The sequence below is a fragment of the Orycteropus afer genome, unplaced genomic scaffold (assembly GCF_000298275.1).
Source record: "Orycteropus afer afer isolate SDZICR_OR568_19922 unplaced genomic scaffold, OryAfe1.0 scaffold00041, whole genome shotgun sequence".
NCBI lineage: Eukaryota > Metazoa > Chordata > Mammalia > Tubulidentata > Orycteropodidae > Orycteropus > Orycteropus afer.
Genome location: NW_006921628.1, coordinates 8,559,024 through 8,585,286, shown reverse-complemented (window position 1 = coordinate 8,585,286; position 26,263 = coordinate 8,559,024). Strand labels below are relative to the sequence as shown.

The following is a 26,263-nucleotide window of genomic DNA, read 5'->3' as shown; positions in this document are numbered from 1 at the left end:
CCCAAATGTAACTGCTGAGGATTGAGAAGATCCTCTAATCGGTGAGAGCTTTTTCTGATAGTAACATATTTTGTGTTAGTACGTTCTAACTAAAAGATCTAGAGTAGTTTCAACAGCAGCCCTGAGTTCTCTAACCATGATGGTGTTCCTGTTAGAATGTTATGAGCTTTCCCTGTTCTATCTGAGGGGAAAATGAAGAACTCTAGTGACTTTTCTGACCTCAGCAACATAACTGTTACAGGCTATAGTGTTAATGTCTAAGATGAAATCAAAGTAACAAAAATGGGAGTTATCTATGCAATAACCAAAAGATGCTTCAGAATAAGGAAATGTACTACGAGAGCAACGTTTCTAGGAGCTCCCTGATGGGGTAGGTGGGACTGCAACACAAAGGCCATTCACTGCTGTGACTGAATGTTGTCCTTCTTTGTTTGTCCAATTCCTTCAGTTGGTAGAAATACTGATTCCAACATGCTGCTGCCCAAAAAAAGATGCCCTTAGAGAATGAGTAAGACTCCTTTAAAATGTTAACAAAAGGAGCAAAATATTTATCTTAAGGCAGCAATGCCTGCCTGCCTTTTTAAATTGAAGAGTATTTCCCTCTTGAAAAGCTGCTTACATGAGTACCTGCAAAACAGTATGTGGCTGTACTGGCTCAGCAATGATTTATCCAGGAGGAGGGTACTTGAGGGGTTGGGGTAGGAGGGAAAAAAAGAGCTTTTCCCTCCACATGTAAACAGGAAGCTTCAGCCGACTTTAGGAGCACTGTGGTCACAGGTTTCGGCTTTCCTCAAAGTTCCTTTCTGGAAATTCTGGATGGAGCTGAGCAAGGCCCCGCGGCTCACACCATTCACAGCCTGGGGCAGGAGCTGTGCAGGTGCCTCAGTGCTGGCTGGAGGCAAGGGAGCTGCTGGTGGTGGAGGTGGAGGCGGAGGTGGAGGAGGTGGAGGGAATGCTGATATGCCTGCAGAGGAAAAAGGAGGCAGTCAGTGCTCACCTCTCCAACCCATCCTGCACACATGCTACTGCTCAGGCCTGGGCAGAACAGTGTTTGGTGACTGCAAATGTTTTCCTTTACAGGGACCAAACTATCCAGTATCCCAGGATTATTATTATTTTTTTTAAATACTTAACTACAAAGCTATAAACATCAAGGGAGAATGAATCAAATGTGGCCATTTTCCCCAAATAATGGTCACATGAGAGAAGACTGTCTTAACATGTATCACAGACTATATGAAACTGTACACAATGATAATTCTCTCTGCATAGATGAGGCTATACCCCATTTCCAAATTTTAGTCATGGTCTCAAAAGAAGAGTTCATCAACTGCTTACCCAGGTCTGAGGCAGCTCACCTGCTCCTCCACTAGTAATTAAGGATAGACATCTGTATGCATAGAATTGGGCTACCTGCATATCAATTACTAATAAGGGATGAACAGTTCTTGAGCTGTTCCAAAACACACAATGTTTGAAGGATGTGATCTAATATAAAGTGACAAACCATTCAGGATTCTTGGCAAGGAGCCAGTGCCTGCTAGGTTATGGGTTCCTAAGGGAAGTCTGTCTTGAATAATTATTTCCTATTAGGTGCATTAAAGAAATATAAAATGCTAATAAGTGTTAGCAACGCATAGCAGGGGGTAGAAGGGTCCTCTTCCTTGTAATAGCATTCTCTAGGATGAGTCTTCTTCAAACACTGTTCTGTCCACTGTGGTCCAACTGAGGAAGAGGATGGAACTGCACTATACATGTATCTTTGCTGGAGCATCAAAAGAGACTAGAATGTTGAGCTCTACCCCAGTGAAGGAGGGCAGGGAAACTGGAGGTATCTAAAACTTCCTTCAGCTTCCAGCCACACAAACACTTGCAACTTGAATTTTATATTTCTGAATCAGTCAATGAATTGTTCTCGTAGGACAAAATGATCACTGAGGACAGAAAAGGCCCTGTCTTAGAGAACTTTCCTGTGCCACAGTGTAAGTTGCCCCATCTGTTGTGAACCTTGCAGCTCTCTGTGACTCTGCCATCTGTGGCTGTCTCTCCCCTCCATCCACTCCTAGGGCTACACCAAGGAGACTTTCTGCTAGGTGGTTTTCCCCAAAATGGCTACTGAGCTGTGGAGATAACAGGTAAACAGCCCAATCACCGCTTGAGTTCATATGGATGAGTAATTCAGGATCACTAAGAAACTGATAAGCACATCTTTTTTTTTTTTTTTTTTTAAAAAAAAAAAGAGTGTGACAGGAAACAGTTAAATTTTTACAATGCACAGAAAACCACTTACCTTCCTTTACATCATATACCCAAACTTAAGGCAGCTGAAATTTAAAAATCACACAAACACACATACTCATGCTCTGAAATGTTGAAAATCTCAAACAGTGATAATGTAGCAACACAAAGATTAAAGACAAACAAATGGGCAAAATGAACAAAATCTCATTTTCATTGGCTCTGTACAGTAACAGAAAACTAACAAATGAGTATGTTCCACGGCTTTATGTTAGAGGGTTACAAAGAAAAAAAGGCCTTTAGATCTCTAATGACTGTTGAGGTGAGAAAACCAGGGCGAATGAGTATGTGATGTACACACTCCTCTGGAGGGAACTTTCCTACAGTGACCAGGAAAACACTAGGCGGAGCAGAACCTGCCACTGAAGGCTCTTGGAATTCAGAGTTGAATCTCTTGACTGGGCACCCGGAGTGCTGGAGGAGTGAGCTCTGCCCATTAGGGAGTGGATGGGGACCACATTGGCCTCTTTTCGGGCTCTCCCAACCAATGGCCACAAGAGGCCAGTGGTATCTGGACTTGACATTGAGGACCCAGTGTCTACCAGGGGCTCCAGGGTTTCTGCTTCTCAGCTTTGTGCTTTCATCCCTGGCAAATGAGTCACTGCTGGGTTAAGGACAGGTTCTGGGCTGCAACAGCACTTGACTAAAGGCAAGAAACCGGCCATCTGGAGACCAGCCTCTCCTCCAGCCCAGGATTCTAAGAAGTTAGAAATGGGTCTTAGGGACCTACACTTTGGCACAAAATATAACCACTTGGCCCTCGGGGGAAGAAACTCTTAACTTTGGCCTCATTAACAGGCACTTGAAATAAAAAGTGTACAAACTGACTACCACAAGAGTTATGGAGTTTTGGGGTGGGGTTCACTAACTGGATCTTCATTTTCCAAGTAAAGGCTGATACTGTTGCCATTTTAAACAGATCTCTTTGAAAATGTAGGCAGTGTAAATAAATCCACTGTCCAAAGTGCAACAGGGTACCTTGTGCCTGTAAAGCAAATGGGATGCTGAGGATCTCTTTAAATGAAAGGCTGCTAATTCAAAGGATAAGAAGCAAGATTACCTAGATGTCTGCTCCCAAAGGGCCAGGCTGCTCCCAAAAGGCCTGAGGTCCCATTAGTCTTTTTTACTGAGCCTGAGACAACTACAGCAGATCTTGATGCATACCATACAATCAGGCAAGTAAGGCTAGAAATTAACCCACCAGCTCATCAAAGCTGGATGAAGCAGGAACTCATAGTCCCTTTCTACAGGCCCCAGCCCATTAATTTTCTTGGGTCTTTCTGCCTTGTCCATAGTCTGCAGCTCCTTCTAATGGTCCACTGGGGCTTAAGTTACAACATATAGGTTACAATGGAGGGGGGTGGATGGCAGGTAGGGGCAGAGGTGTATCTAAGGTATGGCAAGTTCGGCATGTGCCCTGGGTGCCAATTGAAGGGGGAGGGCACTGCCGAGCAATTTCTTTTAACCATCTCAATTTCCATCACCAGCTGTGAGACATTAATTCAGCAAGTTAAACTAATACTTTTATATTTCAGAGCCTCCATGGGTCAAGGCAGATTGTATGGTCTTGTTCTGCTGAGTAAAGAAAAAGAAGAAACTGAAAAAAATGACTTGGAACTCATCATAGACCAATTTTCATCAGTGAAAGCAAGGTAGAACAGTTGTAATTTTCATGTAGCGCCATAACATGCTGAGTAAAAGATTAATGAGCTTTGCTTATATTTTTGAGCTAATGTTACATAAAGTTATCTAAAAAAGGGTGTCAGATGTTTGGACAGAGGACCAAGTTCAGGGCTTGCCACAGGTGCTACTTAACAAGGGCCAAATTCAGAGTGTTCTCTGGCATGTGACACACCTGGTAACAACCGCCTACAGGCTGAGCTCCCAACTTCCTCCAATGTGAGGGAGTGTTCTTCCCATCCCTCTTCAAGCCCCAAGAGGTCTCTGATATCCCTTATTCCCAGGCTACAGACAGGACCTGACAGATTCCATATCAGATCAATTACTGAGTTCACACATCTTTTAAAAATAGCAGCCTGCAATAACAGGATGGAGAATGCTCCCAGAGAGCTTATTTATAATTATAAATAGCAACTCAGGACACTGAATGGTCATGAAGAAAATAAAACAATGTGAATGTGTGGTGCTACTGCCAGGATGATCAGTGTGACAGCCAGATGTCCCTCCCACATCCATGGGCTGACTGTGGAGTCAGCTCTCTGTATGGTCAATCCCATGCAAAAAGTATTAGTGGCAAAAAGTATTAGTATGGCCTGCAAGCGTTACTCCCGCCAGGCACCTAAGACTCAGCATCACGCCCATGTCCTAATTAAGTCAGTCCTGATCTCTCTAATCTCACCTTCTTTTAAGCAAAAACCCTGAGACCCCGCTACTCTACCCTCTCCAGGATCTCTTCCACCAGACCAGATGGCTGTGGTAAGGGAAGAACTCCTTGTCAGAAACGCCCTCGAAAGCCTTGTGGAAAGGACATCTGAGGGTCCACTTTCCTTGTGGCCAAATTCAGCAAGGGGGAGGTCTAGCAGTCTGTGTGGGTCTGAGTTCTTCTGTGGTCCACACATAGTGGTGGGGAGGTTAATGGCCGCCAACCAACACCAGACCTAGGAGCTACCCTCAGGAGAAAATGGAGAGTGTGACCTCTAGAAGCTGGCAGCCTCCAGCTCTTGGGAGAATTATTAAGGATGCTTAAAGAGAAGATCTATTTTTCCCTACTGTCAGTTATAAAAGCTAGTAAGTTGTCCCCTTGTAACCAAGAACTCAACTGCCTAATACCAATCCCTTCCACTGCAGTAACTAGGAACCAAGATTTTAGGAGCAAGGACTTTGAGAGACATGATTTCTAAAATTAAAATATGCCCAAATGCCATGCAATGAGTTTGCACGTTTTAGACTCCTTTGAAAGCTATATTTTAAAATTAAAATTACAGTGAAAAATGAAGATTTTGAAGGGCATGATGAAAATGAAATGAAAATAAATGAAATCACTGGGGGTGCTTTTTAAAGATGCTGTATTTCATTTAAATGTTCAGATAAGGAAATAGTCTCAAATCTGCTTTCCCACTTGTTCATCACTTCAGTAATTAAGACACACAGTCCCATTTCACATACAGAAACAGAGCATCTTTAAAGTCAGAGAAATCAGCATAGCTTACTTTACCGAAAATTCACGTTCAAAATGGTGCATGCTCTACTGAAAACAGCAAAGAGAAAGAGAGAAAGAAGGAACACAAGTCATTATTCAGATTTTAGTGTCATTTGATCAAACAGTAAGAGACAGTAAAATATTAGTCTGAGTCACATGCTGATTATTCTCACTGTAAAACTGGAGGTATTTACATCAACCACAAAATGCACTGGTTTGTAAACACGATTGTGACCCTTTTAGAACATGGCAAAAGTACTAACAATGAACCACTTTCTTTTTCACATTCTTTTTCTGAGCCTGTGATTTATAAGCACTACACTTCAGATTCTTCCTGAAGTACTACCTCCCCTGAAAAGTGGAATGAGTACAGGGAATGTATTTGGTTCTGTTACTGTGTAAGGACAGCTTATCAAGAGGGTAGAAAAATTAGAACTCCCTTTCTTCAAGTAAATTTTCTATAATGTAAGACAGAGACTTGTCTTTTTAAAGTTGGAAGGAGCATAGGCAGGGGAGGATTATCCAATAAGCAAGATAAGCACGGGCTTACTTGTACTTAGTTATTATTAATCTGTAGCAAACAGTTTCACATGGGTTTCACCATTGAGAAACATGTGAAACTGTTCACCTGAGCACAGTGCAGGCCAAAGGAGGAGCTCCTCAGCAGGTGGCCTCCTGAGAAGGGGCAGGGGACCTTCCCTGAAAGCTTGTGGTCTGGAGGCTGAATTAGGCAGTTAGTGGTCTAGAGGAAACAGCGTTATCTCACTTAAGCCTATAAAACCATTAAAAAAAGAAAAAGCTAGACAAACGTCTTGTCTTGGTCTTTTTAACTGGCTAGATTCCAGGTTAAATGTGAAGGATAAGAGCATTCCCTGACAGTAAAACCGAGTTCCTAATGAACCAACTCCATCCCATTATTGAGAGGAAAACTCCTTTTCCTGGGGAGGGGGCAGGAAGGCCCCTGTGGGGGAGAGGGGTCAGACCAAGTTCTGTAAGATACCAAGGATGCTGGGGACACTGCCCTGCCCACCTTACCCACACAAGGGGAGGAGCCCATACCCTTGGGCTTGGGAGTGGGGAAGGATGGCTTTGAGTGGGCCAGCAGGCTGCAGCAGTGGGCAGCAAGAGCACAAGCCACTACACTTTTCCAGGATACATGGCAGGGCCAATTTGTTCTTGCAAAAAAAAATGGTGGCTTATGTGGGTATGTATGTTGTTGCTGTTGTTATGTGCTGTCAAATCGGACCCGACTCATAGCAACCCCTCCATGGGTTTCCAAGGCAGTATCACCACGGAAGTAGATTGCCCAATCTTCCTTCTGAGGAACCACTAGTGGGTTTGAACCACTAGCCTTCTGGTTAGCAGTCAAGTGCCTTAGGTATGTACAGTTTGTGAGAAAAAGAGGTAATTCTTACGGCCAGACGTCGATTTTGAGCCTGCAATGGGTTTCAGACTTTGACTTGGCCAGGCAAATTCCAGAAGCTCCATGATTCTAAATAAAGTCATTTTCTTTGTGTCTTATTAATCCTTAGCCTTCTTTCCTGTTATTTAAGGTCCCACTCACTCTCTGTGCCCACTGGGCTGTTTTCCCTCCTTTAGCTCTCCAGATTCTAAACTTGCCTTTCTCAACATTCACTCTTACAGACTGGGGTTTCTCAAAACTGCCAGTTCTCTCTTTTCAAAATCATTGTTTAAAATTATATGCTATTACAAGAGGGGCTAGAATTTTCTGATTGCAGGGACATGCATTGTGCATACTTGGTAACACTTCATTCTCTGCAAACCTGGCTGTATACCTATCTACTTACTAAAGAACAGGAATTCTTAAAAAGAAACAAAAACAACTTCAAAGAAGAGAAATGACTAGTCCAAGGTCACAGGTAGAAAGTGATAGAGGTGTACTTAAGCTGGTTTTCTAACTCTACATTCAAAGAGTTGTTTCCATTCCCCTGAGCTCAGTGTTTAGAAACATGGGCCCTGGAGGGCATCCTGAAGAGAGCAGGTACTCACCACAAATCTCTGGGCTAAGTAAACAAATAGCCAAGTTTGAGCCCTATCTCTACTACTCCCCAACTGTGTGACCTTGGTCAAGTCCCTTAGTTCTAAGACAGCCTCGGTTTCCTTATCTGTGAAATGGACATACAGTATAATCTACTTATGGACCAGGTGGAGGGCCATGAGTATTAAATAAAGTGATGACTATAAATCATGTAGGTGCCTGACACAAAATAAATCCTCAAAATAGCTGTTACATACCAGTAATAAAAACGAATAATTTAGAGTCTCCTATTTGCTTAGTTTTCCTAAAATATTCTTTTGCAAACCTGGTTTTAAAAAAAAAGCGATGGAATGGATTGTGTGTATGTGTGTAAATTGGGACCTTCTAAACCACTTGGCTCTCTGAATACAGAGGGTAAATATTAGTTGGTGACATTTACCATGAAATAAGTAAGGAATTTTAAAGTTCATGAAAGAGTGACCTTCCAGAAGTAGAAAACATAACCTTTAGCAGCAAAGAAAGTGCTAGGAATGTCTCAGCAAAAAGATTTTAGAAAATCCTGCCTCATAGAATGGAATTGCCACCAGATGCAGGGAGATGATATTTCTCCCATCAATTGGGTAAGGACCTCAACAGTAGGTTCCAGGGAGGGAGCTACAGTAAGAAAAAGGAGGGGCTTGAGCCATCAGCAATTGCTAAAAAGGGTTCAAGACCCCTCACTTAGAAACACCTGCCATGTCCCATCCTAAAAGTAATTTAGCTTAAGACCACCCTTAGCTACCAGAAATGTGCTTACAGCAGATGCTTTCAAGAAGAAAGGCACTGCTGTCCAACTGAAGTTGCCTAACTTGATCTGTTGGTCTTGATGTACCATGGAGGAAGCAGCCAAGGAGTAGGCTCCACAGAGGAATTAGAGTGTGCTTAATTAGAAGGAGCCTGGGAGACGATCTCTTCAACTCCTGTGCTTTTTACAGTTGGAAGTAACTAAAATCCAAGTGTGCAAACTGATTCCTTCAAGGTTCCCCAGTAATTAAGTATGCCAAAAGCTTACTGTATACCAGGCATTGCTCTAAGCCCTTTACACATGTCCAGTGCAGTGAATTACTTAATACAGCCCTTATAGCCATAGTCCTTCATTTTGTGATGTATTGTAAATCCTAGCCTCTATGCCTATGGTTATGGTCCCATTTTGGAGTGAGTTATCTGTCATGTTAATGAGGCAGGATTAGGGTGGGAGTCTTGAGTCACCACCTTCCTAGAGGGTGAGACTCAAGTCTTCACCGTTAGTTTTCTGTGAAGGTGTGGTCTGCATCTGATACAGATGAATGCTCTGGCAAAGCTCACTATCCTGCTCTGGATCTTGCATCTGGTTCTTCATCTGACCCCTGGTTCTTGGGGCTTGAGACAGCAGCCTGTCATCTGACCTGAGGATTTGGGTTCCTCAGCCCCTCTAACCATGTGAATGAGAAGAATCCTCCAGACCAATGCCTGACCCATGGATTTGGAACTTGCCAGCCTCCACAACCATGTGAGCCATTTCTTTGGCATGAGTTCTGTGAGACATTATAGTGAAATAAAGAACCCTAAGACGAGAGGGAGAATACTGAGGGGAAGAGGAGTTGGTGTTAGAGAAGATGGAGCATTACAGCAGTTTGGAATAGCTGGACATTTGGGACATCTTTAACCTCCGTCTCATAGGGACCAGCCTTGTGCTGATCTTTCTAAAAGAAAGTATTTGAGCAACATTTAACTCACTGAATCCTCATAAGAACCCAGTGAGGCAGACACTGTTATTATGCTCATTTACAAATGGAAAACCTGATATGTAGGGAGATTAAGTGACTTGCCCCAGAAGTGGCCCTCAAGATTCGATTCCCCAACTCAGTGCAGTTCTCAAGGGTTCCCGGATTGGGTTGTATCTGATGTGTTGCCATTAGCATGTTTCTTTTTTAATACTAGCAGTGGGAAGTGAATTTTCCTTTATTTCCTGAGAGCATGGCTTTTCATCATCATAAAGATGGAAGACACTATCCTTGATGCAGTTCCCAGATAAGCATGCTTTTTTAAAAACTTGGTCTGGAAATAAAGATGTAAATTAGAGTATAGGTGATTCCAGCAGCAAGACAGGCAGCATGCAGAAAGGCAGCAAGCAAGAAAGATGAGCCCAATGAGAGGCCCTGCTTCCTGTCCTAGAAGGAGGGAACAGTCAAAGTAGGAGCTGGCCAGCCCAAAGTGCCAGTCCCAAGCTGAGAGTCCTGCCCTCATACCATTTGAAGTTTGAAGGCAGGGCAAGCCTATGCAAATCCATCAGCAAGGTTTTACTAAGCACCTCCTTTGGATTTGGTGACCTGTGTGTATTTCTGCTATGTCTTGCACAGAACAGAAATTTAAGTTGTTGCTTTTTGGTAGACTAGTTTTTCACATGGAGATCCTTTGTTTAAGAAGGGAAACTACTGGGAGAAAAAATGTACCATGGTTGGGCTGCAAAGGCAGTATTTGCCTCAATTGCGTCTATCATTATGGAGCTCCTGAGAGGACCTGGAAATGTGACTCCATGAGGGCTGGGGCCTTGTCTCTCTGCTCATATGCATTGTGTTCCGAGCATAGGGCCTGGCACATAGTAGGTACTCAATAAATGCATCCTGAATAACAATGAATAAACTCATTGTAGGTGCTCCATTTAGGGCCTGAAATGCTAGTCTGACAGGGCAATGCTTAATTTTATTGTTGCTGTTGCTCCATGCTATCTAGCCGATTCCAACTCACAGTGACCTTATAGGACAGAGCAGAACTACCCTATAGGGTTTCCTAGGCTGTTAATCTTTATGGGAGCAGAAGGCCACATCATTCTCCTGAGGAGCAGCTTGTGGTTTGAATCAATGACCTTTCATTGATTAGCAGCTGAGCACTTAACCACTGCACCACCAGGGCTCCTTTGCTTAATATTAAACTCACTGCCATTGAGTCAATTCTGACTCATAGCAACCCCCATTGGGTTTCCAAGGCTGTAAATCTTTATGGAAGTAGATTGTCCCATCTTCCTTCTGGGAGCAGCTGATGGGTTTGAACCACTGACCTGGTTAGCAGCCAAATGCTGCTTAATATTGGTTACCATTTTTATGAGATGTGTTATACAGTAAATGCCCAGTAGAGGTCAGAACACAGTCTTTGGGACTGAGTCAGTAATTTCATCCACAAAAAAGAAGACAACGGAAAGAAGGAGCCAGTATTTGCTAGGAGCCGGTTACTCTGCCAGGCATTATACTTGGGGCCTCCCCATGTTTTCCCTCAGAATCCTCACGACTCCCCTTCAGGGTCCAAACCACTGCCATCGAATCGATCTGACTCATAGTGACCCCCTTTGAGTTTCCAACACAGTAAATCTTTTCGGAAATAGCCTTGCAGAGTGGCTGGGGGGGTTGAACTGCCAACCTCTGGTTAGCAGTCAAATACCTTAGGCACTATGCCACCAGAGCCTTCAGGGTCCAAACCACTGCCATCGAATCGATCTGACTCATAGTGACCCCCTTTGAGTTTCCAACACAGTAAATCTTTTCGGAAATAGCCTTGCAGAGTGGCTGGTGGGTTTGAACTGCCAACCTCTGGTTAGCAGTCAAATACCTTAGGCACTATGCCACCAGAGCCTTCAGGGTAGGTATTATCAAATTCACAGTAATGACCCCTACTGCTTCCACTCACCTCAGACCAAGTTTTTCCAACATAATTATAATGACAAAGATTTCTCTTTTTTCTTCCTCTCTCTCTAAAAGTTACCTCATCTCACGCAAACCTGCTGTTGGATGAGAAAGTTCACATTCAAAACCCAGGTAAATTAGAGGATTCAAAAGAACTCCAAATAGATTGTGAATACCCCATGGAATTTACAGATGGGACGTATCAGTTAACTTCCCAGGACCACATCAGATACACAGTGAAACACTCTACTACTCAACAGATACCCCCTGTGTTAAAAGGCTCTGGGGGTGCACTGGTTAAAGTGCTTGGCTGCTAAGCAAATGGTCAATGGTTTCAGACCAGCAGCTGTTCCGTGGGAGGAAAAGACCTGGCGATATGCCCCCTATAAAGATTATAGCCTAAGAAACCCTGTGGAACAGTTCTACTCTGTCCTATAGGGTCACAATAAATTGCAATAACTTCACTGCACAAAACAACATGGATTCTTTCTAGTCTCCTTAATATGTCTAAATGGTGCGAACTTAATATCCTAAAGACACTTGTCTTCTAGAAAATGGCTCAACATGGTCTAGGCAGCGAATCTCTAGAAATTTCTGATCAGCCTATATAGGTCACCTCTACCAAAGACACAAAAGCCTATTTCTTATCTTGGCCAATACCTGAGAGTTTTCTTGTAAAAGATGCTGACAAACTCAGGGAAGAGAATACCATCCCTATTAGCCAGGAACTTTGCTCCTCAAAACAAGCTCTGGCCCCAGAACATTCTGCAGTAAGCCACTGGTAACCATCTTCAGCCAGAAATAAGTCGTTCAAACCAGTCACCTTGCATTGGCTTACTGACACTTCAGGAAGGTCAGCTAGAAGCATTTGGGAGCAGTTGGATAATGCTCTTGGCAGTTCCAGTGTGCCAGCTTAATGAATACAGTATCATCAACTCATAAATCAACTTCACCAAGTGACTCTCTCTTCAAACAGCTGGGACCCTTCCAAGCACAGTGGAAAAACTCTGAGTGGCAGAACCAGCTCCTTGGACATCCAGAACACTGGTTCATTTAAGAAGTTGAAGGAGACACTAGTACCCCACTGTGTTTCTCCCAGGCTTGCAAAATGGTTAGGAGAAAGATTTAGTCCAAGTATCCTCTGCCAATGAGTTGATTCTGACTTGCGGTGACCCTAGTGGACAGAGTAAAACTGCCCCATAGGATTTCCAAGGCTATAAATCTTTATAGAAGCAGACTTCATCAGTTTTTCACCCACAGAGAAGCTTGTGGGTTTGAGCCACCAACCTTTTGGTTAACAACCAGATGCCTTAACCACTATGCCACTAGAGCTCCATTTTTAGACCAAATAGAAAAGAAAGATAGTCTTATGAGTCCTCTTCACAGAATTATAGACTATTTTTTATAAGTACTCCCCAAAATATATTCTTTTTACATTTTTCAAACAAAACTGATAGTATCTGATTTAGTTCACAAGGGAGATGCAACGGCCAGCCACAGACAAATATTCAGGTAACTAAATGTATTACAGAATGAAACCAAGCACAAACAGTTGTCAGGAAATCAGAAACACAATGGCATGTTTCATTCTTGTACCTAGGCATTTCATCAAATTTGCACCATGACAAAATCATCGTTATAGACAGGCTCTAGAAGAAGTAGACTCTGGCAGGGCAGGGCCCCTAGGCAGCAGTGTTTGCTTTGTTCAGTTCAGCACTACCAGGACAAGCTGTGATCTGAGGCGCCCTGCATGAGGCCTTTCAGCAAAGAGAGCAAGCTTGAGTCAGAGGGTGGTTAGTGGCCTTGAATCCATTCCCTATGAAATCTACATTTGGAAATCTAGACCATCACCCTTCCCAAATGACATTGCTTCTTTGCACTCTCACTGGTTTCTCTTGAGAAAGCTGGTTCTACCTAACCCTGAAATGCTTGCACCAAGGCAGGAAGAGAACCAATCCAATTCTCCTTATGTTGGTGGAAAGGAGGAGGCAGGCATGTAACTTTACCTCCATTACTAACCTGCTGTAGAGGGTGGAGTCGGCGATGATGGGGACGTGAGAGGCGAGCTGGCCCCAGAGCCTGCTAAGAAAAAACACAGAGAAACCCTCATGGGGACTAAAGAAAAACATGTGCAATTTGGTCTGACCTGGGACCCATCGACATCTGAGAATTTGTACTAGGTTTAGTATGTAGACTTTAGAGTGAAAGGTGATTATAAAAACAAAAAACAGTTGTTACTGAGTTGACTCCACCTCCTGATGCCCCCCATATGTGTCTGAGTAGAACTGTGCTCCATAGGGTTTTCAATGGCTGATCTTTTGGAAGCAGACTGCCAGGTACCTCTGGATGGACTCAAACCTCTAACCTTCTAGTTACCAACTGAGTGCGTGAACCATTTGCACCACCAGGGATCCATGGGGTTGCCAAGAGTCAGAATTGACTCAATGGCAACTGGTAAAAGGTGACGGGAGAGAAAAATTCAGAGACTGAGTCAGATGACCACAGGGCAAGATACACTTCCTTCCCAGGCCACTAAAGGCTTAATGCTTCCCAGTGCTCCCACAACCTTCCCTGTTTTGAAACCAATTTTGCTCAACTACCAGCTTATGCAACTGGCTACGGTATTTCTACCAGACCCCAAGCTCCTCCCTGGTAAAAACAAACATATCTCAGAGGCCACAAGACACAGGGCAGTCCCATGGGGACCTCCCAAAGAAAGTAGAGCTTCCCACAGCATCCACCCAGCAGTGTGTTCTGCAGGATTTCCATTTTATCAACAGGTACATTCAATGAGGTAGGAGCCAGGTGGCACAGTGGTTAAGGGCGTAGCTGCTAATCAAAAGGTCAGCAGTTTGAACTTACCAGCCTCTCTGTGGGAGAAAAATGTGACAGTCTACTTCCATATAGATTACAGCATTGGAAACCCTATGGGACAGTTCTATATTGCCCTATAGGGTCACTATGAGTCAGAATCAAATTGACTGGATGGCAACAGATTTTGGTTTGGTTTGACATTCAATGAGATAGGTAGGGTCAGCCTGTTCAGTTTGTGGATTTCCCAGGCCCTTTTTTTACCTGAAATTCATTGAGCACCCTTATTTCTATTAAAAAGCAAAACCAAACCCACTGCCATTGAATCCAGGCTATAAATTTTTACGGAAGCAGACTGCCTTATCTTTCTCCCATGGGGTGGCTGATGGGTTTGAATCACTGACCTTTTATTTAGCAGCCAAATGCTTTAAGCACTGCACCACCAGAGTTCCTTTATTTATATTAAAGCAATGGGCATATTCCCATACATTCTCTAGACTTAGTAAATGTGCTATATTTCAAATATTCCCAAGTTTTCAGGATCTCCCCATTGCTTAGAAATCCCTAGAAAAGATCCTCTTGCCTGACCTAGATGAAGCCCCAATGAGCAGATGGGGGTTCCTACATAAGCCCCCTCTCACATACAGAGGTGTTATCCAAGGCTTAACCAAAGCTTCATAATCTGATGCTTCCTGGGTTGATGGGCATACACACCTAAAGGAAGGACTACTGTCAAACACCTCTGAGAAGTCAAACTAGTTGTTCTGGTTAAGTCAAGCCTCTAAGCACTACTTCACTCACTATCCACAACACATGTTGGTGCCTCAAGGACAATGGGCATTATAAGAAATGCCCTAATAAATCACACTTCCTCCCAGTTTAATACCTTTCCACTACGTGCAATATTCCCTCAGTTCCCAATAAAATATGAGAGTTTTTTTGCCAAAAAAGGAAATAAAATTCAACCCAGGCTGTTGTCATCCTGCTTTGCAGCACAATACAGATTTCAATGGGAGAAGGCTGAACTGTGATTCAAATAGGGGTTTGGGATTATGTTTCAATTCAACTAACAACTGCTACCTAAACTGGTTGCAGGCACTTGGGATCCCATCTGACACCATCAGCACAGAGCCCTGCATGCAGGTGGGTCCTCAGGAAGGTGAAGAACAGTCAGGCTTTCTCTGCCTTATAAAAAACTAGGTGCTGAATAGAACAACTCCTAGTTAGACATGCTGTTTGGAGATACAAGCTTCAGCCTAAGGATGACTGGTCCATGCCCATCCCCTAGACCAGGGGAAGACAGACCTCAAACTCTGAAATAACCCACTGGCCACAACAGTCTCCTGCCCTTCTCTTACCATCTCCATTCTCAAGGACCCTGCCTTTGCCCTCATTGGAACCTCCAAGCCTGGGGTCTCCCTTCCTTCTCTTCCTTTCTGTCTCCATCTGAACCTTCTCTGGCCTGGACTCTGCAGGCAGTGATGTCAACATGATGCCTTCTGGAGTCCATGATCTTTCTCTATCTTAACTCTTCCCATTTCCAGCTGTGCCCATCACTACCTGCCACAGGTAGTCCATCCCTTGGGGCTGTATCCTGACCTTTTGTGCACCTCACATAGTTTTTCCTCACACCCTTTGAAGACTCCTCACTCATTGAGATGCATGAGCTGTGAAAACCCTCAATTTCCTCCCTCCCAGTTTTAAATGCCTCTGCCTCATCACCTTGTTCCACAGGAAGAGATGGATGGGCTTTTTCCAAAGCTGAGACTGACAGCTGGGCTTCGTGGGGACCCAGTCCCCAATTCATTCTCTTTTTTTCATCTTCAGCTTCTTCCTCTCTGCTAGGTCACTTCCCCACTCAAAAGAATACTCAGCTATCCCTCAGCCTAACAAAATATAAATCTGCCCTTCCCTTGACCCCCCAAGGGTGAGCCATAACTGTCTAGGTAAAGAGGAAGCCTCCCCTTCTCTATGCAGAACTCTACGTCAGATTCATAAGCCAGAAGAAATGAAAGGAGCCAAGGGATCTGAATTCCAAAATGGGGACACTGAAGCCCAAGGCCAGTGGAGCTGGGCAAGGGGATAGCCAAAAATGGCAACAAGGACTGCCAACTGCAGAAGAGTGCTCTCTGTATGATCTGAGGCCTTCTGGGATGATGCTTCTTGCCATCCCACACATACCCCTCCACCACATCGGAACCAAAGCAGAGGGCAGGATTTAAGGTCATTTCTCTTCAGGCAGGCTCTATCGAAAGACAGGAAGCCTTGCATTTTAAGTTCAGTCCGTTTTATCATCCATGCCTAATACTCCTGCATCTTGGGTTGATAAAGTCTTGGCATCAGTAAAGAAGCTAGACTACCCAATGGTCTTTAAGGTCATTCCTGCTCTTCCTTGAGTGCTGTGAGCTTATGAGCTGTCTCAGTTGTTTATTAGGGACAGAGCTCTTTTGTTCTCTACATGCACTACTATACTGGCCACTAGAATCTAACCTCTTTACAAAGTCTCCTGATCCTGACCTCTGGGTCCTGGGCCCCATCACAATCCATAACCAGTTACCTGAATTATTGGAATTGCTGTATTTCGCTGAATGTTCTTCACAGTTCTCAACAGCAGATCGTTTTGACTTCTTTAAAAATGGAAGAAGGGGGAGGAAAAGCAATGAATAAATACGATGAAACTGAAAGTCAGAATAAAAAATATTTTCCTACCGCAAAGTTAAACTAGTAACAAACAAGGTCATATTTGGCCTCATAACTTAATACAGCAAAGAAGCCACAAGCCAAAACTAAAGGGGGAAATAAAAACAAGAATGTTGAATTTACTATCTCAGGCCAATCATTTCCCCCAATTATAGTATGCTACAATCAGCCCAGTGAGCCAGGAAACTATATGGTCCATTTCTCTGCTGATATTATGTGGCTCTTTTTTAAAAGCTGCAAACCAGTCATCTGGAAATAATTTTAGCTTTCAAGCAGATATAGCACAAAACCTTCCATTAACTAAATGTGTACCATACACCTAGAATGTTCTTCATATAAGATCAAGAATTCACAGAGGAAACACAGAAAGACAGGCTTACCTTTCGAGCTAAGATCTTTCTCTTTTTCCTTTCCTCCTCAGAGCCATGGTGTGACTGCGCTCTTGTCAGTCTTCGATGCTGGTGAATCTTTAACAGACCACAACCCATCACAAATGTAAGCATATCCTACATTATTTGTATAAAAACTCTTTCTTTGCCCAGCATGTCAGTCCCCTGACTGGGGTTCGGATGTCTGAGAAAAGAGTATGTTGGAGAATACACTTTCCTCACGTCCTTGAGTTCTTTGCTGCCTTTTCTCTTTTACAGAAGACAAGTGTGGCCCCAGGCACCTTTAGAGCATGGCCCATTTGTGTCTTCCACCACTTCCTAGTGTGGCCCTAATCACACAGGATGACCAACCACCCTTTGTGGACATACTTGATTCTCCTGCTGAACTGAGCTCCTGGAGGGTAGGACCATGTAAGGTATTCAGCTCTATGTCCTAGCATCTAGCCTGGACGTGTTTCAGAGCAAGTGTGCAGGAGATGCTTTTGGGATGAGCAATTGGTCAAAAGCCAACCACTGTGAACACCACAGCAGAATCTGCCAAGGCCAGGGACACTAAAAGAACAAAGAGCAATGAGGAACAGAATTAGCAATTTACCTGCTTCTGTTCTTCAATTAGTCTCTTTTCTATACATTCTTTGGCAATTCTCAATGCCTCTTTTAACTTTGTAGGAATCTGAAAGAAAAAGTACATAGCCCATTGAGTAAAATGGCCAGAGTCTCTCAGGCCCTAGTTTCAAAGAAGGAGGGGTTTATCAAGAAGGAGGTCATCTGGAATAAAATCACTTGTGAGCTGTCCGCACAAATCCTACCCCAGATGGTTTTGGTATCCCCAGCACACTTATCTCTGTAGCATTTTTTTTTTTTTCACTTTTATTTTTGTAAAAATATATGTAACAAATGTTCTAGCATTTTAAATAACAATGAAAAAAAAAACAAACTCACTGCCGTTGAGTCTGACTCATAGCGACCCCTCCTTGGGTTGCCAAGGCAGTATCACTACGGAAGTAGATTGCCCAACCTTCCTTCCGAGGAGTGGCTGGTGGGTTTGAACCACCAGCCTTCTGGTTAGCAGTCAGGTGCCTTAGGCACTATGCCCCCAGAGCTATACGTAACATTATAACATAAATAAACATGATATATAAAAATTCAAGTAATTATAATACTTTTATAGCTTCAAATAGTCCCAGGGATTGTCCCTGTGAGAAAAAATTTACTTCCTGAATTTCACAAGATTATGCTGCTTCTGTTGGGAGATAACTCCTGACAGTAGCTTGGTTTGTTTATGAGCTTTTAAAATATGAGAAGTCCAGGCCTAGAAAACACAAACCCAGATCATGTTGAGCTTTTTGATCTTAAATTTTAAATTTAAAAATGTTTTGAAGAGATAAAACAAGGTTCAAAAGTCAGAATGTATAAAAGGTTACCCAGTGAAAAGTCTCTCTTCTAGCTCCTACCCCTGGAGTCACCAGTTTCTTATGCATATTCCCAACAGGCCAATGTATATAAAAGAAATGTATGTTGGTTTTTAAAACCATATTATATTTTAAAATCATACTGTCTCTGGCTTAGAGGAAGAGCTAGCTCACATCATAATTCCTAAATCCTGGGAGCAGGAATCCTGGGGTTGGAGAGAGCCTGTTTATTTACAAGGATGAATATGTTTTCTGAGGAGTTTAAGTGAAGAAAAAGAGGTGAGTTGAAATGTTTTTTCTTTCCTCCTCCAGATCTGAAGATGCTACTACTGTCACAATTCCTCTAACTGGCAAAATAGGACAGAGGAAAGCTTCTCTCTCACTTAGATAATCTTCTAAATTCACCTTATTTTTGTTTTCTGTTACTTTCATCATAATAGATTTTTTTAATACAGAGAGGAAAAAGAGAATTATCCTTCACCCTACCACTCCAAACAACACTGACAGTGAGCACTGATGAGAACTAGGCCCTCAACCAGGAGTTCCCAAAGATTACCTAGTTGTTCAATGACAACTGTGGCCTTTAGAATAGGTATTATTTCCCAATGTTACACACCAAAAAAGTGTACACTCAAAGACTAGGTTCTCCATTAGGGGTGATTGTGGCCCCCAGGTGCCATTTGGCACTGTCCAGGGAGAGAAATTTTTGGTTGTTAAACTTGAGAGGTAGAAGGAATAGAGACTAGTACCAGCATTTAGTGGGTAGAGACCAGGGATGCTGCTGAACTTCCTACAGTACAGAGGACATCCTTTCACTACAAAGATTATCTGGCCCAAAACGTCAAACGCTGAGGTTGAGAAACCCTGCCATAAATAAATGGCTGGTAACCAATGGCTGGAATATAAGAGTAGAATTAGGCATCAACCTGGTACTTTGGACTCCAAAGCCCAAGACACTACACAACACCACTGCTTCCCAGGATATATCCTTTCAGTCTTTTTTCTAGACACAGATATTTTTTACAAACTGTATTTTATATTCATTTTTGTCCCTTAGCCCATAGCATAATAATTGTCCATGCTATTATAAAGTCTGTATAAATTTTATTTTTATTAAATAAGCTGTCAAATAGATCTATTACACACTATTAAACTATTCTCTAATTGTAGATTAGAGTATTACCAACTTTTCCTTACTATAAATATTGTAACTTCTTTTTGGTTAAAAACAAAGCAAAGTTTCAAAGTCAATTTATTTACATCACAAAGAAGAATGATGTGATTTGCCTTACCTTGAACTGGGGCTTTTCAGAAGTGGTTAGTAAAACATCACTGAATAATCTGTAAAGGAATGAAAGAAAGAAAAAAATCTTTCTTAAAACAGGTACACTCTCAGAACAGGATCAAAACAAATTAAGACACCTTTAGTCCTTGAGGAAGGAGCCCTGGTGGCATAGTGGTTAAAGCATTGGCTGCCAACCAAGGTCAGCAGTTCAAACCCATGAGACACTCCACAGGAGAGAAGAGGCAGTTGGCTTCTGTAAAGATTCACAGCCTTGGAAACCCTATGGGGTAGTGCTACTCTGACCTATAGGGGCTCTGAATAGCAAACAACTCGATGGGATAGTAGCAGGTTTGGTTTTGGTTTTAGTCCTTGAGGTCTCCCTGCTGCATAACTCCAGCTCAATCCACCATTTATGTTTATCAACAAATTCAAAGGAGTTTATAGGCCATACAATGTGACCTTAGGGAAATCCCCACTCCCATTTACCTCCTAAGTATTACAAGGGGCAAGCTGTACTGGAAGTTATTTTCCTACCATGGGCAACAGTGCTCTAATTCTATGTAGTATTTAATTAATAGTTAGGAAAAACATTACTTTTACAAATAATGTATAGAGTAGATATTTCTAAACAGAATAACTGGTTTTTCTTTTCTTTTTCTGCCTCAGAGGAGAATAAGATTTATTCTAGAACTCACTAGAATAAAAATGTTCAAGTAAGTGGAAAGGAATTGTCTTGATTTTAATCTAACAAGTAAATAATTTTCTTGTAAGAAAAGTGTTTCTCATGCTCTCTTAAAAAAATAGCAACTTTTAGGTCACATGATTTCTCTCCTCAAACATATGTTATTATAAAAAATAGCATGAGTAATTCTTAAATTCTTTGGATAAAACAAAGAATTTAACTGGTTGCAGGGCAGTGCCCAAATGGCTATAAATGAGTCCTTTCTTGTACATTTCACTTTTTTGAAAAACAGGAAATGTGTCACAATTAGAAATGGCAGTGTTATTTTTCTCCCACAGTACTCTTCTGAATGGCTTTGGAGGTGGGGACATAACTTCCACCCCCCCTTCCCAGACCACATGTCCATTTACTTCCAGAAAACAAACTTAAATTGAACATAGTTCAATCTCTTCAAATGCTCCTCTCATGGCCGGCAGCCCATAAAGTAGAAAGACTTACGTGAAGAAAAAATATTTGAAGGAGGAAAATGCCAGAGCTTCGAAGTGGGGGCTACAAATGCAAACTCAAATAAATCATCATGTGTACAGGCTGTTCCCTAACTACAAATAATTCTGTTCCAAAAGTTTGTGTAGGTTTTGTTTTCCCCCTAATTGGATGTATTTTCCCATATTTACATTGTTATTAATGGTGGCTGTTTCAGAGGCCAATGCTCTCGTGGCTGCTGAGCATTAGAATGTCACATCCTTAGGGCAGGAGCTTGGTCTGCTCTGCTCATCACAGCATCCCCATGACCTAGAACAGCCTATACTATAGTTATTGTTGTGTGCAGTTGAGTTGGTTCTGACTCATAATGACCCTATATGACAGCAGAACTGCCTCATAGTTTCCTAGGCTGAAATTTTCATGGGAGCAGATTACCAGGTCTTTCTCCCTCAGAGCAGCTGGTGGGTTTAAACCACTGACTATCTGGTTAGCAGCTGAGTGTTTAACCATACTACAGGAGGTCCTCTGTAAATACTTGTTGAAAGAATGAATAGGAACCTAGAGTTATCTCTACCTCTTCTGAACTGTAGCTGCATGCACTTACAGTGTTCCCTGCCTTGTTTTCCCACATTATTGTTTGCTGAGTATATCTATCATATAGTAAGCTAGGACAGACAAAGCACCTAGTATATTGCATGGCAACAGGGCAGGTTCTCAACAAATGTTCATCCCGTTTCTCACCTTCCCCTTTTCTATCTCCGCCTTCTTGAAGGCAAGGTGCAGGCCCCTGAAAACAATGTCAGTATGCCACATAGCAGGTGCTCAATGAATATACGCTGAATCAATATTGTTGTTGTTGTTGTTATGTGCCGTCGAGTCAAACCCGACTCATAGCGACCCCTCCTTGGGTTTCCGAGGCAGTATCACTACGGAAGTAGGACTGCCCAACCTTCCTTCCGAGGAGTGGCTCATGGGTTTGAACCGCCAGCCTTCTGGTTAGCAGTCAAGTGCTTTAGCCACTATGCTACCAGAGCTCCTGAATCAATATTACTCATAACTAATATTTAATAAGCACTTATTAAGTATCTGGTGTTATACCAGAGTCACATTAAGTCCTACTAGCAACCTTTGAGGTGAGCAGTATTATTGTCTCCATTTTACAGTTGAGGAAATTCAGCTTCCAGACATTAAGTAACTTGCCCAAAGTCACCCAGGTAGAGGTGCCTACCCCTAGGTCTGTCCAACCTCCTCTTAACCACTCTGCTGCATGAAGGAATAGAAAATGTACCTAAAGGAAAGGTCCAAAGCACTATTTAAACTCTGTTTGAAACAGGACATCTTCTGAGTGCTAAGCCCCTAGCACAGTGCTAGGCGTGCATTAAACGTTTAATAAACGTGACCCAATGAATAACTGAACAAACAAAAGCATGGGAGCCCAGAGACGAGATACATTGCCCTTCTTCTGAAAGGCAGACCCCTCCAAGGTCTGCCGACTTGTGAACTCTCCACAGCTGGGGCCTTATGCTGAAGCAGGATCCAAAAGAGAGATGCTTGGGAGGACCCCCCTTAGGAATTTCCTAAACTGGGTCTGAGCATTTGCACACACACGTGTGCACACGTGCACACACACACTCAAACACACATACACTAATAGTATTGACGGAGGAAAGATACATATGAAATAACATTCACGTTAAAGGCAAGTAATCAGACTAAGGTAGCAGAGACAAGACAAGGAAAGGGTCATGAAGTCATGCTGCAAGTGACTGTCAGCATGCAGGTCACTTAGACACTGCGAGGACTGCAATCTACTATAATGCCATGCATGGGCATGGCGGCTCAGTCTTTAACATAGTTATCACGATCCCAAACAAGGCACAGGATTGACTTACGGCATCTGTAAGAGCCGGGAGACGGTAGGCATGCCATTTTTACAGGCTTCACAAGACAGCGTGGACTCCAACACGGCCACTTGAAATGAACAGATACACATTTTAGTTCCACGGAACAAGTTGGCAAATCCACTCGGTGATGAAAAGTTTGACACCACTTTGCAACAACTGTCTGCAGGCTGATCAGGACAGTGTCAAAACTCTTCACACACAGACAGATGGCATACATGGGGATGGGGAACGTTGGCAACATTGATGTTACCGGATGACTCAAAATAAATGGTTCAGAAACCACATGGTGATGGAAAGCTAAATTACATTTTAAGAATAATTGGAGGGTAGATTCAAGGTATCATTCATAAAACTGTTTGCTCTCTTAAAAGAGAAGTAAACACTACATAAAGCAAAATTCTAAACCTAAAAGACATTTTGATGCTTGTCTGCTTTTAATCAAAACCAGCACACAAAATGCCAATGGTGATATGTCATCATCCAACACCTTGCATGCTATAAACAAAAGCAGTTGGATTTTTCTACCCATAGGTCACCGTTCAGTTTCAGCTGTTCAAACTCAACACAAAGCGCTTTCAGGACCTGTTCTCTTGATTTCATTTGACCACAAAACTAACGTTTGATGAAGGGCTGACTCCTATACTCGAAGGCATAGTGGTCCAAAAGCCACCCTCCCCTCCCCTCTCTCTGCTCTAGCTGTAGGTTCTAACTGAGCTGGCTGTGGATGGGATAGAAAGAACCCTGGATGTGTCCACACCAGTTCCTCCATACCTCCTTCCTCATGGTGCCATGTACCTGTCCTCTGGTTCTCAGGTACAGCCCTCTCAGGTAATACTGACAAAGCTCTTAGATTCAATCTCCCTGGGTGTCTTATATTCCTGTCTGTCTCTCCTACCACTGGGTCTGCAAAGCTCTTATCTGCCTGGCTTCTGGCCCATGGCTCCCTTGTTCCTTGCAAACTCCACTCCAGCTCTGGTCTGACTCCTGACTCCTGCCTGCTTCTGCACCCCAAACCTGTCCTTAGACTCATGCTGGCCGTTCTTCTCCTGATATCCTCTGCTTCTAAACTTTTACAAAAAGTTCCCTGAGGTGTCAGATAGCCTCACAAATGGGAAAGCCATGTGAATTTTCACTTTAGTGTATTTAAGTAAATTACTCCAATCTGGCATACTTTTACATTGGAGAAGAATGTCTAGTGGTGAGGGATGACAACATCTTCTGGTCTTTCCTAGACTCTGCAAAGTAGTGAGTAGTTCTGCAGATTAGTGAGGCCCAGAAGATGGCTCCAAACCTCATACTGACCCACAGCCATGGATGGTGCAGGAGGGAAGGAATCTACAGGAATTGAGTCTGGTGGTCGTCCATAGGTCATTTCATACAGTAAGTGGCCAAAGCAGTGAACATCCACACTTTCCAATGTCTGTGGAAGAAAACAGAGCAGTGGCATGTTCACTTTTCTGTTTGGTTTTATGAACCCCAATGCTCCAGCCCCAGGCTTCCAGTGAGAAACAGGGCCCAAGAGCAAACACACTCCTGAATGATACAAAGCCTTTTGTAAAAGCTTACAAGGCATTGCTCTGACCCAAGGACTGGGTTATCTCCATGGTTTTTCAATCAGTGACTCTATTCCCTCCCTGCCCCACCTGCCATTTCAACTCAGCCTCTTTGAGATACAGCATTACTCAGTGGGAGAACCAAGGCCAGCAGGTCTGACCTACCCAACGGTACCTTTCCCTGCTTAGTGCTTATTTCCCACATGGCAGATCATAGGTCCTGCCATGGGGACAACTTATAACTAAAAATCAACCTACTGCCTCGTTACTGTCAGAAACTTACATTGATTTTCCTGAATTGTGAGAAGTAGGATCGGTAGAAGGAAGGAAGGCCCAATAAGGAATTCTCAAGGTCTAGCAACCGGCAAGTGTCACCATCTAGCATAATATTGGAGGCATGAAGATGTCCATAAGGGAATCCCTTGTCATGTAGAAACTTTAGTACCTAAACAACCAGAGACAAATAACTGTAAGCCAGTCCAAATACAAAATGTCTATAGGTTACACTCCCCTACTCTAAAACCTTTCAGATATAACACAAGTTAAACTTCCCTTTTTAAGTCAATGTATTTTGAAACAAAAGCAAACACGTCACTGGGGACATTCCAAGAAAAATGCCATCTCTATCCATTTCTTTGGAATAGAGCGTGATACTGGACACCTTCCAGTTGTGAGATACAACACCTACCTCTCTTAATTCCTAACAATAGAGTAGCAGCCTTGAGTCAGCTTAGGGTTAATAGCTTTGATGCCAAAAGGTTCTGCTTTAAATACTTTCTGATCCTAACAGGCCAAGTCTCTTCAGGACAAAGTGTTGATGCTCCCAGACTGATACGTAAACGCTCATGTCAGTGCTTCAGGCAGTTATTAAAGGAAAGGGACTGAGTTGAAAATATCTCTAGTTCAATCTCTCCTCCGACCTGTTTATTAGTAGAAATATAAATTCAAATAAAACACCAAACCCACTGCTACTGAGTCAATTCTGACTCACAGGGACCCTATAAGACAGAGTAGAACTATTCCATTGGGCTTTATAATCTTTACAAAAACAGACTTCTGTATCTTTCTCCCACAGAGTGGCTGGTGGTTTCAAACTGCCAACCTTTCAGTTAGCAGATGAGTGCTTAACCAGTGTGCCACCAGGGCTCCTTCACTCAGTCACAGAGGTGCCTATTTACAGCCCTGCAAAGACATAGTGAGCCAGCCCAGTGATAGCCAAAGGGGCTACCCACGGCAATTTAATAAGGACTGGAAGAAGATACTACAACTTCTGTTGCTAGTTTTTTGGGTTTTATGAAATCTCTTTCTTTCTTAGCTTCAATTTATAATGTACAAAATGTACCAGTGGTAGTACATGTAGATAACTTATAAACAGCTAAATATATATAAGATTAGAGGGATATGCTTAAATTGTTTATTTTTTTTGCTGAATTTTATTTATTTTTTGTTGTTGAGAATATACTCAGCAAAACTTAAACTGTTTTCTAGCAATGGGGTAGCACAATCTAAGAAGCCTGGAGAATAACTGGCCTAAAGGTAATGTGGAAAAGGCTATAGACTTTTCACTACTAGTTACACTGGTAGCGTAGCGCCTAAGGCACTTGACTGCTAACCAGAAGGCTGACGGTTCAAACCTACCAGCCACTCCTCGGAAGGAAGATGGGGCAATCTACTTCCATAGTGATACTGCCTCGGAAACCCAAGGAGGGGTTGCTATAAGTCAGGTCTGACTCGACAGCACGTAACAACAACAACAACAAGGGAGCCATATATGACATATATGACATAACACAATCAAGAATCATGGCACAAAGACAAAGATCAACCAAGGATAACACAAAAATTGTACCCACACAGTAAAGCTCTTAAGTCAGATACTAAAGCTTTGGAAC

At 42.8% G+C, this 26,263-nt stretch overlaps 1 protein-coding gene across 1 annotated transcript in view; it reads right to left on the bottom strand.

Annotated features, from left to right (window-relative positions):
* Positions 1-746: 746 nt before the first annotated feature.
* Positions 747-26,263, bottom strand: part of PXK (PX domain containing serine/threonine kinase like) — a 111,123-nt gene continuing 85,606 nt past the window's right edge. The window contains exons 10-18 of the mRNA XM_007937279.2: positions 24,655-24,816; positions 24,121-24,238; positions 22,807-22,885; positions 19,757-19,805; positions 17,648-17,725; positions 17,044-17,130; positions 16,521-16,590; positions 13,172-13,234; positions 747-964 (exon numbers count right to left, since the gene is read on the bottom strand). Of these exons, the coding sequence (XP_007935470.1) occupies positions 747-964; positions 13,172-13,234; positions 16,521-16,590; positions 17,044-17,130; positions 17,648-17,725; positions 19,757-19,805; positions 22,807-22,885; positions 24,121-24,238; positions 24,655-24,816 (924 nt within the window). The remainder of the gene's footprint in view (positions 965-13,171; positions 13,235-16,520; positions 16,591-17,043; positions 17,131-17,647; positions 17,726-19,756; positions 19,806-22,806; positions 22,886-24,120; positions 24,239-24,654; positions 24,817-26,263) is intronic.